This window comes from Halyomorpha halys, unplaced genomic scaffold, assembly GCF_000696795.3.
Source record: "Halyomorpha halys isolate HHAL.00 unplaced genomic scaffold, Hhal_1.1 Scaffold58.1, whole genome shotgun sequence".
Taxonomy (NCBI): Eukaryota; Metazoa; Arthropoda; class Insecta; order Hemiptera; family Pentatomidae; genus Halyomorpha; species Halyomorpha halys.
Genome location: NW_027110919.1, coordinates 179,982 through 195,730, shown reverse-complemented (window position 1 = coordinate 195,730; position 15,749 = coordinate 179,982). Strand labels below are relative to the sequence as shown.

Here is a 15,749-nt window from a genome sequence, read left to right as displayed (position 1 = left end):
TATATATTCTTGATTGAGAGCGTGATAGCTCAGTAGTAAGGAACTGTTCTACTAACGCCAAGGAACCTTTTTCGAATCCTCTAATAATTTATTTTAAGATTTTTAATTTTAAACCAGACCTCACTCTTTTTCGGAAGAAGAATGATTGGTTAACTCCTTTTAGAAATAAGTAAGTTTTCTAATAATTTCGTTACTGATAATATAAAACAGAATAATTAATTTCATCTGACAATTATATCGATAGATTCGATATTTTACTGGTATTGGAAGAAATTAGAAATAGATTTGTCAGTCTAACAGGTTAATCTATATGTAAAAAAGTTTCGATTCACTTCCATTAGAACATTTCGATAGTATGAAATCTATCTAAACAATAACTATAAATAATAAGCAATTTATAAAACATGCAGCAAACGATATTCAATTTTGATAAGTTAAAATCAATTTGATTATTTAAAAAAAATATTTGTATCTTAGACATTAGTTATAATAACTGTTATTGTTATGGATTAATATTTTGGTTATTATTGCTTCACTTATTCAACCAACAGATAATTTAAGTTACAAGAATTAGTTATGGAATTATAGCTATTAACATAATATTACAAATACTGTTAATTTAGCTTTAGTTGTAGCTGCAACTAATGTTTTAACCAACGCTATCATCATTACTTATCTTTCGAATTCTAAATGATTTCGATACCTAGCATTTGTAAAGAAAGCAAATATCGATTCTAAAGTTACTAGTAGGGTTTGGTTCTTTCAGGATTAATGTAGCATGGATTTATTTTTAAAGGTTCAATTCACAATAAGTAATACTAAGAAAATTTTTTAAAATAAAAAAGGAATTATGAGTTACAGATTGGTCGACAAACCTTAGTGAAACGTACATCCCTTTTAAATTCGTATATATATAACTAATTAGAATGATAAAGGCTTTACCCGAATACCTACGGCATACAATGGATTTATTCGGTTGAAAAGATTACCGTTCCAAACTGAAAACTTGAAAACAATCTTTGTTTATTGAGTGTATCCCTTTCACAACGGATTACCGGTCTCTATGTTATTCTTTCAAAGTGCTTTGTTACTATTCCAGCAATCGAAAATCTCTGTGTTTCTCACTCTAAGCAGAAATTTAAAATAAATTTTATCTATTTTTTTTTTGTAAGTGCTAAACGATTCCTGAAAGTCAGTTTCTAATACTACCGCTATTACCTTAGAATGTCAAACGTATTTCTCAGAAATAGAAAGCAATTTAATATTTAATTTTAGACTTTTAAAAAACACTAAAAATAAACCAACTTCATCTTGCTATAAAAACTTTAAAAAATCCCACGGTGAATTGGAATAAATTGCACCTCTTAGAAGAACTATAACTTCTTTTTAATCCTCTGTCCGACATTTTGAACATTAATGTACAAAGGTGGGTTGGATAAAAATTAAAATAAAAAAATAAAAACATTTAGCACTGTAACCGATTAAGAGTTTAGTTGTAATTTTGATGGTACAGACCACTGGCCTCTGCCCACACTAAGAGGTAACGTGATCAAACCCAAGTTTAATCCCCAGGTTTTTCTCTTTTAACTTTTCGAGGTCCGGTTTCCTTGTTTGAGAGACCCTTATAAAATATTGTAAAAACATATTCAGGATAAATATCGATTTTATTAGTTAATTAACCTGAAATTCCATACATTCATATTCATGTACGTACTCATCCCTATCTATCATTTCTCAAAAGTGAATTTTTATCGATATGCCTATTTATTTAAATACTTCATCAAAACTAATGATTAAAAACTCATTTTGAAGAGTTTCTTTACCGTCAGTGACGAAAAATAAACATGATAAATCGTGAGCCTTTCATTACTAAAATTATGTCAGATCTGAATTTTAATTCGTCCATATTTTAGCCATTTATATAGATACAAAAAATATATAAATTGTATTGTGAATTATTATCACGAAGTAAAAAAAAACTTTAAAAAACAAAAGAAAATAAGAAATGAAATAAAAAGAAAATATTTTTTGTATTTTCTTTCATTTTATGATTCATCCTTCTTTTATGATCTAGGGTGATGTTATTTTATTCATTAAAACTTTGTAAATATGGACTTTTAACACTATATGTCTTTAATTGTCAATCATCATTTTTCCTTTTTCAATTTATTGTTAGAAGCTACATTGTGATTTGATATTATTTATTTTTGTATTTCTTGATTTTGTTTTTATTATTCTCTCAGTTATTTCGCTATTATTTTATTAATAATATATTATTTTAAGTATTATGAACTGATGTTCTCTTATTCATTTAAAAATTTGTAAGTATGAACTTTTGACATTATTCGCTCTTTACTGTCGGTTATTATGTTGTTTAAATTAATTATTAGAAGTTACGATTTCAAATTATTTATTTTATTTTATTTGCTGATTTTTCGCTTTCTAACCTAAGACATTCCAAAGCTCAATTTTTATTTTCTGCATTACTGTTCTGAAGGGATACATCACAAAACATAAAAAAATCAATTATTTTTATTATATAAATCAAATGTCTTAGTATATGTATTTAGTATTTTTTATGCAGTTTAAAAGATTGTTTATGTTCGAATTTTTCTCCGGTATTATATCATTCTCTCTTCCCCTACTTGAATAAGCAGCCACACCGGGGTTGCTACTTAAGAGTGAAGGAAGATCCCTACATACACGAAAAGACAATCTAAAGTGTCATATTTTCGCTTCGTAGTATGATTCCTTCGGGAATAGCACACCTGTCTTAAAGCGTAGGAGTTTGAAAACCTAAAATAAAATTCACAAGATGCAAATGTCCAGTTATGTCAAAGGTTTTATCAAAATCAATATTAGGATTCATGAGATTACAATTCGACATTATTAATAAATATGAATTATAACTTAAAACTATTAACTATGTAAGATATAATGATCAGTCACCGAAATAAATGGGGAACAAAAAAAAAGTATAATGTGTAAATAAGTAAATGCATTTTATTTTATTTTGAGTATTATTAAATTATTTTATTTTATTTGTGAAAATTAATTGTATAACTGTCTCAAGAGATATCATGTGGAATATGTGTTTTCATTTCCTGTATTCCATTTTTTATTTTTTTTATAGTGAAATATTTATTGATGTAGCGAAATAATAATGTATAATAGTGAATATCTGTATCATTGCTCATAATTCTTCGATATATAATCGATATTTGTTAGTCGATATTATGTATGTATATGTATTTCAAATATTATGCAATTAAAAACTTTTTTTTGAAGTTATCAACAGTTCTCTTTTACTTACTGATGAATAGGATATATAGGAATATGTAATAAGAGGAAATATTGCGATCGTGTGAAATTTCGAATTCCAGTTTTCGACGAAAATACAGATCCTTTTAGTCCAAATAACCAAATCTCGCAAAATGGTCAGTGGGTGAAAAGTGAACAAAACGAAAAATCGTACGAAACTGAAATTACATATTAAGGTAAATATATGTCTGGAATGCGACAGCAAATTTTCTGATAAAAATTAGATTTTTCACATTTTTTCGATTTTCTAAAACACCGATTTAACGATTTTGATTAAACTCAGCATGTCAATGTAGAATTCAATGGTCTTTAATACAGGTAGGTTTTATTCTCTATTTAAAGAGTCTCACAGCGCTTAAATGGTGAATTTTTCAAAAAATCTCTCTCTAAAGTACCAAGGTACTTACTTACTAAAGAGTTTTGTTTGTTTCAACAAAAAAATCAGTTTTCATCGTTAGTCATAATATAAAATGGATAAATACAAAATATTATATAATTCGAAACATAACTAATGGAGAAAAAAAAATAGATTTATCCGATTCGAACGGGAAAAACCAAGATCTTTTCTGATTTTATTTCGCTAAAGTTCTATTCGTATAAACTGTATTATTGGAATGGGCAGCATTAATTCGTTCTTCCAACACCGAGAAACACTAAAGTACAAATTTTTACAATAACGAGAAAATACAAATTTATCATTCATAACTTTTTCCTTCCCTGATCTTTATATTTTATTTGTATAGCATAAAATAATAGACCATAAAAATAGCAAACACTTCAACACGAGCCCACCAATCTATACAAAACTTGGGGGCGTACTTATGGTGAAAGTGAAAGCTTTGAGATTCGCGCACCACACCAGATTTCAGTAGTTTGGAACATTTCATTCTTAAGCATCTTAAATATATTGAGTTGCAACAGAAACATCATACTTACCAATATTTTCGTCACAATAATCAGTATAATCATAATACTAATAATCTAGAACTTTTTCTTCAATTTCATTGTAACTATTTTAAAAGCACTAACATGTATTTTTTTTCTCTATAGCACATTTTTTTGCTTTTGTAGTGAAGCCTTCACAATTATATAAAGTTCTATATATTTTCAAAGGAATACATAAGTCATATTAAATTTACTTAATATAATATAAAAAATTATAATATTAGAAAGTTTAATATGACTTTTGAAATCGGATTCCGGTCTCTTTTCGTCGATGTTAAAGTGAGTTCGTATTATTTTTAAATTATATTTTTTCAATTTAATTCGTAATAAGGAATAATTTTATTTATTTTTTTTTTATACGGAATGAAAAAATTAGACTATTTTTTGAATATAAAGGCTATATAAACTTATACAAGAATATTGGTTTTGAAAAAATTGAACAACTCCAGTAAATGATACCTATGCAGTATTTCACCTGGCATGTTACTACACAAATGACAATTTATTTACAACAAATCGTGTAAAGCTATAAGTGGCATAAAAAACATATTGAAAACTTTATAAATCTTTTTATGTACAACACTTGTTAGTATAGCAAAAACCGGACCACACATATGACGTTTACTCTAGGTCGTAAAAGATATTTTTTTTGTGTGGTTATCTGTTACTGTTAGTGCTGGTCCGTGGTCACAGGACAAACTTTAACTCACTTATCAAACATTTCGGCTACCGCTCTGCAGATTTACTGACCGCGAATTCGAATCCTTCAATCTTCAATAGGTTTTTATGAGATAGAGCTTAATAGGCGTAAATTAATTTAAAAGATTTTTAATATAATAACATTTCTTTAAATTTCATGGAATTATTTCAAACATATTATGGTTATATCATAACCAGAAAAGTGATATGAATTTTTTATTTCGGTCTTACCGTTTTACATAGACACTTAGGTACGAAATTGCTTATTTTTTTAACTCTTAAATTGACTTTTAACCTACCAGAAACTAACAAACTATAAAAAAGTAACATAAAAATAAAATTATTCATTTAAATCTCAAAACTGATCAAGCAAAAATAATTGATAGGATTAATCATTATTGAATATTAATAGTAATTATATTTGATATGTTATAAGTAATATTGATTTGATAGATCTGTATATCAACGCTTGCATCAAGAAGTTAAAATCGACAGTTTTTCACTAAAAGTAAACTCATAAGAATGTTTTAAATTTCATTAAATCATAAAAATTAATGTCATAATTAGACATTTAACTATTAATTTATACTGATATAAAAGGAAAGCTGGGATCTATTTTATCCTTGAGCCAACAATAGTTCTCTAGATTTATTTATTTTTTAATATCACTAATAAAATTGACCACAAAAAAAAAATTAAATATATACAATAAAATTATGATAATTCTATCAAAGTTTGTTTATGTTAAATGGCATAAAATATATTGGTTATTAAAGCCAATTATACCTTATTTAATTATTCTTACATTTTTTTAATTTAATTTCTTATTTAATTGAATTTTTTGTTGTTTGTCTCATATTATATTTGGCTCAGTAAACCTTTTGTTTTTAAAAAATAATTTTAAAAACACCAATTTCACTGTTTTATTATCATCTCTGAGGTTTTTTAAAATATCCGAGTTTAATCCTAAGCTATTCAGGTGTGATATGAAATTTGGGGATTCTTGAAAAATATTGATAATTGTCAAATTTTTATTGCGATACTGGTAGTTCGGAGGCGTTTTTAAAAAAAAAAAAATAAGATAAGAGTTAGAGAGCCTCGTGTGACCTATTCTTAACCCGGTTAGTATGACTTCCTCTGCACGGCATTTGTGGCTATAGGTACCCCAGGGATTGACGTATTTTTTTAATAATTTTTAGTTACACCGTAAAGGAAATCCAAGATAAATGAAAAACTTTGTGGAGTGAAAGCCCAAGGAGTAAATTATATCAAAGTTAATAAATATCTTTAAATCCTTTTTTTTTTATTACCGCGTGATTCAGTGAAAACAATTTTCAAATAAATTCATCAATTTTTTTCCCAACATCTCTAAAATTATTTTTAATGTACTTTTACCCTGTTTTCGTCCACATTATTTGTCATCGATTCACAATATCTCACTATAATGTACTTTGTAATGGATTTTCTTTTTTTAAATAATCTTTAAACTTATATTTTTAAAAAAAATAATATTATTATATATTAACAAATAAATCAAATATTTAATTTTAATATGTTTCTATCTACATTCGCATATTATCTACATATGAACTGATACCAATAACCATAAAAAAAGAATTCAGATAAAATTAAGCTGCTGATTTTATAGAGTAGATATAACTATTTCTTCAATGTTATAACAATATTTGAGTAGATTTCATGTGTTACAAATTGTATGTCAGCTCTTTTATGAATTTTATATTTGCATACCCTTTAGCTACAATTTTATGATTTTTTTTTATTTATATTTTAAAAATTTTATTTTAATGCTATTACTTTCTTATCCTCTTTTTTTTTTATTTATTCTGGTCTATTGTATAGTGATCTTTTGATTTTTTTTTTAATAATTACAAAAAAAAAAGAATAAATGGTTCATGGAATTGAACAATAAATATGAAGAAAGAACTCTTTGGTTTTAATGTTTATTCAGATTCATCAGATATATTTTTTCTTCTAATAAACCTAAGCGAGATCGGATGACAATGCCAAAATGTTTATAGGAGAATAAACGTTTATAATTCTAAAACAAAAAGAATATGTCATTTAGTAATTAGTTATGTAATCGCTGAATCGCCCCTTCCGTAGTTATGGAATATTACACCGCATTACCGAATAAAATTGCGTGTTTGCTGGCCTTATAAATGAAGGGGTACACCTTTAAATGATATTGTACAGAGGTGGCCAACTTTTCTGAATATAAGATCTGCTTTTTATCTTATAAGCGTTCCGCGATATACTTGTCATAGGAGTAGGAAAATGTATTATAAAAGAATAATATGATTTACTTTTTGCAAACCTTTTAATATCTCGCTGAGTACAAATCATACTGAAATAAAGATATACGGCTAATCTACCTACGTAAAAAATAAGAACAATAATTATTTTAATAGCCAAAAAACTCACGTCCAGTAGAATTAAAAGAACATAGATAATTAATAACTTTGATCCATATGAAATATGTCTGAAACTATTGTTGGAAAGTTGTCTTCTAAGTCCACGGTACACGGAATCCCACCCCAGACATTGCGAGCGATCGATGATAGATCAAAATTGGCCACCCCTGATATAGGATGTATAAGATAAACTCTTTGATAAGAAACGAATCGAATTTTGAGAATAGATTAAAAAAATTGGAATATAAAAAAATCGCGTCTAAATTTATAATCTGAGAACGCTGGAATCGAATATATAATGATCAGTAGATTGGTCTTTTAATTATACTTAAAAAAAGGAGTATACTTTAATAAACTTGAATGAAGGCTTAAATTTTACATCAAGTGAAAGAAGCACCTTTTTGACGCATTGAGTATCGGACCTCTGATTAGATATTTATGTGTGCAATTAGAACATTCAAAACATAAACCTAATAATTGATAATTTTCGTTATTTCATTGGTATAAATATGAATTTAATTATTTTTTTACTCATTCGACTTTGCCATTTAGTTCAGAAATGACCAGAATGAATGCATGTAATAAGTCTGAGTCAAAGTAGGAATGCTTTATGTTTTTCTTTTCTTTCAACTCCACAACAGACCTAGTATGTTACTATTTTCACTTTATTTAATTATATATATTCTTCTTCATTGCCATGCAAGTATGTTATTTATCATAAATTCCAATTGTTTAGTATGTTTAGATTATTAAAATATTTAATATTCTAAAATAAGATGATTTATATAAAAATATTTGAATTTTTAAATATTCTATATTGTTTCATGTGTGTCGGACAGTCAAACTCACTTCAGTTCACCTAGCTAAAATTCCCTAGACATATATAAAATGTATAGCACACTATTGTCAAAGGATTAAAATGGTTAAATGAGGAGCGAAGAACGGCCCGGTCGACTTGAAAAAATTCGAATGGAAAAATTCCAGGATAAACGATATATTACTGCTGATATAAATAAGCTGGAGGCCTACCAAAGACGTTCGAAATATTCGTTGGAGGCAAAGTTATGTTAATGCTCAACATGTAGCAAAAGGCCTGGTAAACGGTGGGATTGGGTTCATTAGGGAAATTCCCTCTTCTTATTTCCGACGATAAAGTTTTTACATCGGTACGAAATGATTTAGGCAGAGATGTAGAACATGAGTTTGAACCAAAAGTAAAACATCGAACATGTTCAGTTGAAATGCGCATGCTTCTTTTAATACATCAAGTATCACAAATTTAGGCATTAAATAATTTGAGAAAGAAAAAGCTAAAGAAGCCTTTTATCGTGTTAGATTATAAGGTGGGAATGTTATCTAAAATATAAATGTGGTAATAAATAAATAAATAAATACATAAACTTATTGGATCATATTTTTACTTTCTATATGTATATATAGTTGACCGTAAAAATTTAAATATAAGAAGATGGTCATGGTTGCGGTCAAAAAAAGAACAAATAGTTTATAACTATTTTAATGTCCGACATTTCGCCCCACTTTGCAGGGCTTCATCTTCTGATTAAAAAAATTAAATTATTATTATTAAAAATTAAATTAATTAAATTAAAAAAAATCAGGGGTATGAAGCTCTGAAAAGTGGGGCCAAACGTTGGAAATTAAAATAGTTATAAACTATATGTTCTTTATTTTACCGCAACTCAGACCGTCTTCTTATATTTATTTTTACTTTCATTCACTTATATATAGTGTATATATTTGTGTGATGCACGCACTGCATCATATTTTTTATTACTGATTTGCTTTTTTTCAGATTAATAATTACTGATTTTTTTTAATGTGACAGTGAAAATGCCCCCTAAAATTTAAATGTAAAAAGTTTAAACGGTAAAAGCAATAAAATAAAATTAGTGGAAATATATTTTACCTCCACTTACTTATATATGGTTGATATATTTGTGTGATCCACGCATTGCATCATATTTTTTATTACTGATTTGATATTTTTTCAAGTTTTAAATTTTAAAGGATTTAACTTTTTTCCTACAATTTAAATATGGTAAAATAAAATAAAATTATTGGAATCATATTTTTAGTTTATTAATTACTATTTTTTTTGGTTTAATATCCGGCACAATTTAATTGAATTATTAATGAAAAAAATTTACTTGTATAAATTGTAAAATATAGTACTAAGTATCTTAGTTATAAACAAGTGCATACGATTTTATAACCAGCATTATTTGACAATCTAGTCCTCTAAAATTTGATTTGATTAGTTATACCACTTTTGTGTGCTTTTTTATGCTAGCCAATATTTTTATACTGGCTGGCATAATATCGTATAACTTTTCTTATTACAGCTTATAATTTAATAATGCAGTAGAGACTAAAGAAAGTTATTTTATGTTGTTTCTTATTCAGTGCAAAACTATCATAGCTATTCTTCTTTTTTTTAAAAAATGAATGACATATTTTAATAATATTTAAATGAATGAATGAAGTTTTATTATCAATAACGTTTTTTAATAGATAATTTACATTAAAAAATAATACCATTTACGAGGTGTCTAAGTGTGTCCGATTGATAAAATTGATCTTTGATATTCAGTTATAAATTAATAATAAATAAAACCAGAACAACAAGATTATCATTTGTTTAGTAAGGCTGCCACGCCGTTTATCAATTTCAGGTACTTTTTAAATATTGCTAGATTAAACTATTTTAAAGCCTGCTCTTCCCATTTTAAGAAATTATGGACCGTCGATCCATGGGGGCTTAGTTAGGCGGATCCGGCGGGGAAGGATGGCTTTTTTCGCGTTATGATTTCCTCTTGTGAGATTATAAGACAAAAAAGGATGGCCTTTTTTTGGGGAACTTTTGAAGGTGGTATTAAGTCCGGGATCTGAAAAATCTAGAAGATTAAATGAAACTGTTGATCAGTCTTAGTAATTTTGATTGAAGTTGTTTAGGTTTAGTAGGTACCGATCTAGCCCGAACCAGATATCACTCCTTCCATTACAAACTCCCTAACCACTCAAGACCCCTAGTTTCTAACCTTCCATCCTCTTCCATTCCTGACAATCTTCCGAGGCGCCTGAAAAGAAGATGGCCACGAGACAAGCTAATGTAAAATGTCATTAGAGTGCTACCAATGGGTAGTTGCTCTACACGCCTGTAACACTCCATTTTAACTAAGATCAAATTTACTCAATTTATTATATAATATACAGTTGTAAATTTCAATAAAGATATTACAAAAAAAAAAAAGTTTTAGTAAGTTAGTTTTGTTGGCATATTGGAAGATTTATGCACCGTATCTATCATTTTTAATGAAAAATTCAGGTTTTAGAGATGTGCAGAATGCATTAAATATTTTATTTTACCATAACTAAAGAGTTTCGAAAGATCCTAGTAGTATTGTACTTAAATATTTACGTTTAAAAATCTTTTGCTTTAAATTACTTCTTATTTTTTAATCGCGCTAAGCCAAAAACATAAAAGAAAATTTAGTCAAAATTAAATTTAAATAATAATAATATTAAAAAAAAGTCAGTCTTAAAAAATCTGATATAATAATATCACTAATTATTATTATTATTATCTTTTCATCTATTTAATTCACAATATTAATAAATTATTATCATGGTATTTAGAATAATAATTTTGTTGTTCAAGTGTTATTTATTATTAATTTATTACACAATATTTAGGATCATTTCAATTAATTGGACTCAAATTAACTTTAAATTGACGCTGAGGCCTCATTGGTGGACCGTACATGGGCTACGAATTTTCTAAGGGTGCCATAATTTGAGACATGAAAATTTTAAATCTATAGAGCCGTTCTTTAAAAAAAAAAAAACGTTACTTATTCAGAAAAGGTACTCAATACAATTTTTTTTTTGTATTTTGTGCTTAAATCGTTCTAAGCATTCTTGGAAAACTATGTAGTTTGAGCAAGAAACCTATCAATTGGTTAAATGTTTATTTAAAAATATTGTTATATAAGCACATATGGACAGACTAAACGGATTTGAAGCAATTATTTTCTTGTTGAATAATTTGAGCCATCAAAAATAAAAATAGGCTGAGCAGTTCTTTCATTGTCGCTTAAGTATCCCAAGGAAACCATGGCTTTGTGTAAGATAACCTTAGAATGAGATTTTCCCCGAGCCTAATTCGTGCATTATGATAAAAACTGTTCATTTTTGGAATTTAAAACACAGGGACCAGCATACGTTCCTCAGGAATCAAAATGTTTGAAACTCGATTTTTACTGTCCCGATCCGCCAACTTACCTCTGTCAAGAGTTTTGAAACCTCTCACTTTTTTTTTTTTTTAAGTTCCAGTAAGAATTTAAGAATCAAAATTGAGATCGGTCTCTTCTGCATGACACTTCATTTTGAACCTCATTCTTCAAAATTCATTGCTTCTAAGAGCCGATAGGGATCGATACTACCGTATTTTTTATTTGTACGATTGATTTAGTAATATAACATAGTATATTACATATTAATATAACATGGTATATTACATATTAATATAACATAGTATATTACATATTAATATAACATAGTATATTACATATTAATATAACATAGTAATATGGCTTAGCGAATGTACTATAAATTTTCATCCAGGTAAGGAAAGTCATTTTAAATTCCGTTAAAAGCCAAGCGATATTGAATTATTTTACAACTTTAGCAACTTATGAAATGGATTATGCCTAGTTAACTACTAGCGGTTATCAGTTAACCAATTTAACTGTCGTGGCAAGTGGCAGTTGAAAGTTTATAAATTTTTTTTTATATAATTTTGTTTTGAAATATGATAAAATATTTAGCTTGTATGTATAATATTAATAAAATATTACGCTTTGAATGTAATTTATAGACATAACCAAAATAAATGCTAAATGTACGGAAGAAATGTATGCAATGACTTAGAATTACTATAAGTATCTATCAACAAGAATATTATGCCATTGAAGATAAAGCATTAATTAAATTAAATAATTTTTTTTTATTATCTAAACAGAAACTTTAAATTCTTATTCCAAATTACATATAATTTTAAATTGCAACTAGATTTGTAGAATCATATAGACTAGTCTCGAATTTCCTTAAAATTAATCTTCGACGGTGTTAATTCTTAAAGAATCTATAGAATTTCACTTTGTGCTGAAAGATTGAAGTTCAACGTAACTTTAACACATAAATACTTCTAAAAATGTCAGAAAACTTTTATAATAATAATCGATTTAACAAAATTTATGATTATAGTTTATATAAAAAAAAATTCAAATAAATTAAGAAACAAATTATTTTTTCCCTATAACGTAGCCAGCCGTTCAAGAAAGCTAATAATTTTTTTTTTTTAATATATACATGTTAATTTAATAATACTATTTTAGTTAATTTTTTTAGTTAAATTAGCTGGAACTAAAGACGCATCTTCCTTTTCTTATAACAAGATTTTCTGTTCAGATAAATATTGTTATGTATTTAACAATTTTCACATTTTTTTTGTACTTTAATATTTTTGTTACTTTTAATATCACTTAAAAAATGATTTTGTATCAATTTTGTAACTTTTTTTTTTTAAGATACTAAACCAATTTTCATCTAAGAGGATTAATTCATCAATTTCTTGCATTTAAAAAATAATAAGAAGAAATTCCTTTCAATAGTAAAAAAAAAAAGAAAGAAAAAAAGGAGCAGTATGGAGTAGATATGTAGAAATTCGGATTTTTTATTTAAACAAATCCTAAATACCAATCTGATAAATATAATTATAAAAAATAAAAAATTATTATAAACTAAAAACGAGAAAAAAAAAGCTATCGTATTAATTCAGTGATGATAATAAAAGTAGAAAATTAAAATGTTGCCTTGGCAATCGTTCATTACTTAGCTTCAATTAAATATGTATATTTAAAGGCAAAAACAAATTTTAAAGTTTTAACAATAAATTGGCAAAATATAAATTGAGGAATGATGTTTCAGATTTTTTTTTTCTAGAATGAATAAACCGAAACGTTGTTTCAATTAATTCTTTTGAATTAAAAAATATATGTTTTAATTCAAAAGGACTAATTTCACGCTTTTCATCATCATTATAATTTTATTAAAGGCGTTTCGTGTTTTCATTTTCAATGAAGGTACCATTGTAGGTATGTATATACATATATATTTTTTAAAATTATTCGTAATGACTTTTTGAATTTTAATAAAAAATTATCCTTTTTTTTATTTGTTACCTGATGCGTAGGTGGGTGCTGAGGCGATTATGGTTGCCATGACAAGGAGCGTGTAGAGGTGGTGCATGCTGGAGGGGTAGTGAGATGGTACGCCGCCTCCAGCAGTATATATATACATCCCCCGCCACTCCCACCGCCCCCGCCTGCCCCACTCGGCTAGTTTTCAATTCGAAATCATCCCCTGCTTGTGGAAAATCTTCCTGTAGGGGGAATTCCACGATTACGACCAGACCAATTCATTAAATGATACAAGGTAAGAGGTATTTTTTAATTCGAAAAATCATAAATTACTGGACCTTAGTTTAGTTATAAGTACAATATAACAGCCCATGAGAAAACCACAGCTATTTTAGAGCAATTTTTGATTACTTTAATGAACTCTATATACAATTAATATTCAAAATTAATGACTTTGCCATCTATAGTTAAGTGCAATAAAAAATGGAGGCTCTTTAAAAACTTTAAAAATAGAATAATGATTTATTATATGATTGAGATTGTTTTATTTCATTATTAACACACTTCCCATTCACTACAAAAAATTAGTATACACTACGATAATCAGACCAATTTGGACATATGGAATTGAGCTCTAGGGCTCCACCAAACCATCAAATTCTTCCCGCATCCAATCCTTGCAATCCAAAATCCTAAGTAAAATCCTTGATGCACCTTATTTCGTTACAAATACAATCATTCACAAAGGCCTTAACATCCTATTGGTTTCAGATTTGGCCCAAAACACATATGCGTCTTTTCATTCCACACTCCTTAACCATCCTAACCCATTAGTTCTTAATCTTTCATCCTTAACAATCCCAGATAATCCTTCGAGGCGTCTGAAAAGAATATGGCCACGGGACCTTCTAATTTAAATTAATGTTTGAAGTACCACCAATGGGTGGTTCCTTCCCAAGATTTTCAAGTATATATGAAACATACAACATATTTACTTATTGTATTATTGTGTACAGTTGTAAATTACATTAAATAAATAAATAAAAAATAATATAATTATTAACACACACAATTTTGATCCATATTACTCTCAACTTTTATTCTCAAAACACTCTCCAACATTTCGGCCCTCTGGCGATTTTCAAGAAGACATCCTATAATTTTTTTTTTGTTTTTATAATCTTTACATTATTTCCTTAACGACATACTTATATGTGAAAAAATGAAATAGAGAGAGAGGGGTTATATGTATGATAAAAAATACATATATAATAGGAATATAGTAATTATGGATTTAAAAAATGTTAAGTTAGAAGCAAATGAATTAAATTGTGTTAAATGAAAAAAAATATATTTTTAATGATAAGGTGATAACAGAGTCCTAACCTGTTGAAGGTAGGTTCTGTTATAAATGAGTGAAAAAGAGAAGATTATTTATGTAAAAAAGTTTTTAAATTTAAGACATAAAAAGTTATGTAAGTAAGAATTCAATTTAAAGACAAATTTTGGAAGTTGTTATGATGTTTGTTTGTTAGTTTTGAAAGGGCGTTTAACAGCCTGGTCATCAACGCCCGTTGGTTGTTGGCTTTGGTAAGGCCTAGTTGTTTTAGTCATAGTTTTGGTATGGTGTACTGATCCGCACCAATTATAATTAAATTTGTGGCAATTATAATTTGTTTAATAATCGTTACGATATTGGAAAGGATAGTGAAAAGCAGATAACTGACTGTTCTAATTTTAAAAATAAACTAAATAGATAATTATTATAATTAAAGGCTGGTTATTAAGTTAGTCTGATGGATGAATTTAATTACTTTTACAATTACAGATTCGTCGTTTCTCAACGCCATTGAAACATTTGTTGGTAACCCTAACTGGTTCAGAGTTGATGTGTAGTGACGACATTCTTCAAAAATGTGTTTGACAGTCAGATTGCTATTACATTTTGAACATTTTGGAGGTGCCTCTCCAGTTATGAGGTGGATGTGTGTCAGTCGGGTATGTCCTATTCTGAGTCGGGTGATCACTACTTCTTCACGGCGTCTACTTCGGGTTGATGTAATCCAGGGCTTAACATCTTTCTTTATAGGTTTCAACTTACTGGGTGGACTTTCATCCCACATTGGCTGTT

General features: G+C 27.4%; 1 protein-coding gene across 2 annotated transcripts in view; it reads right to left on the bottom strand.

The window, feature by feature from the left end:
* The window catches only part of LOC106692513 (neuropeptide CCHamide-1), a 110,690-nt gene extending 96,962 nt beyond the window's left edge, over positions 1-13,728 (bottom strand). Inside the window, exon 1 of one of the 2 annotated variants that reach the window (XM_014438491.2) lies at positions 13,661-13,728. In XM_014438491.2, coding sequence (XP_014293977.1) covers positions 13,661-13,727 — 67 coding nt within the window. In that variant the 5' untranslated portion in view covers position 13,728. The remainder of the gene's footprint in view (positions 1-13,660) is intronic. The other variant, XM_014438492.3, reaches the window with a different exon arrangement.
* Positions 13,729-15,749: the final 2,021 nt, after the last annotated feature.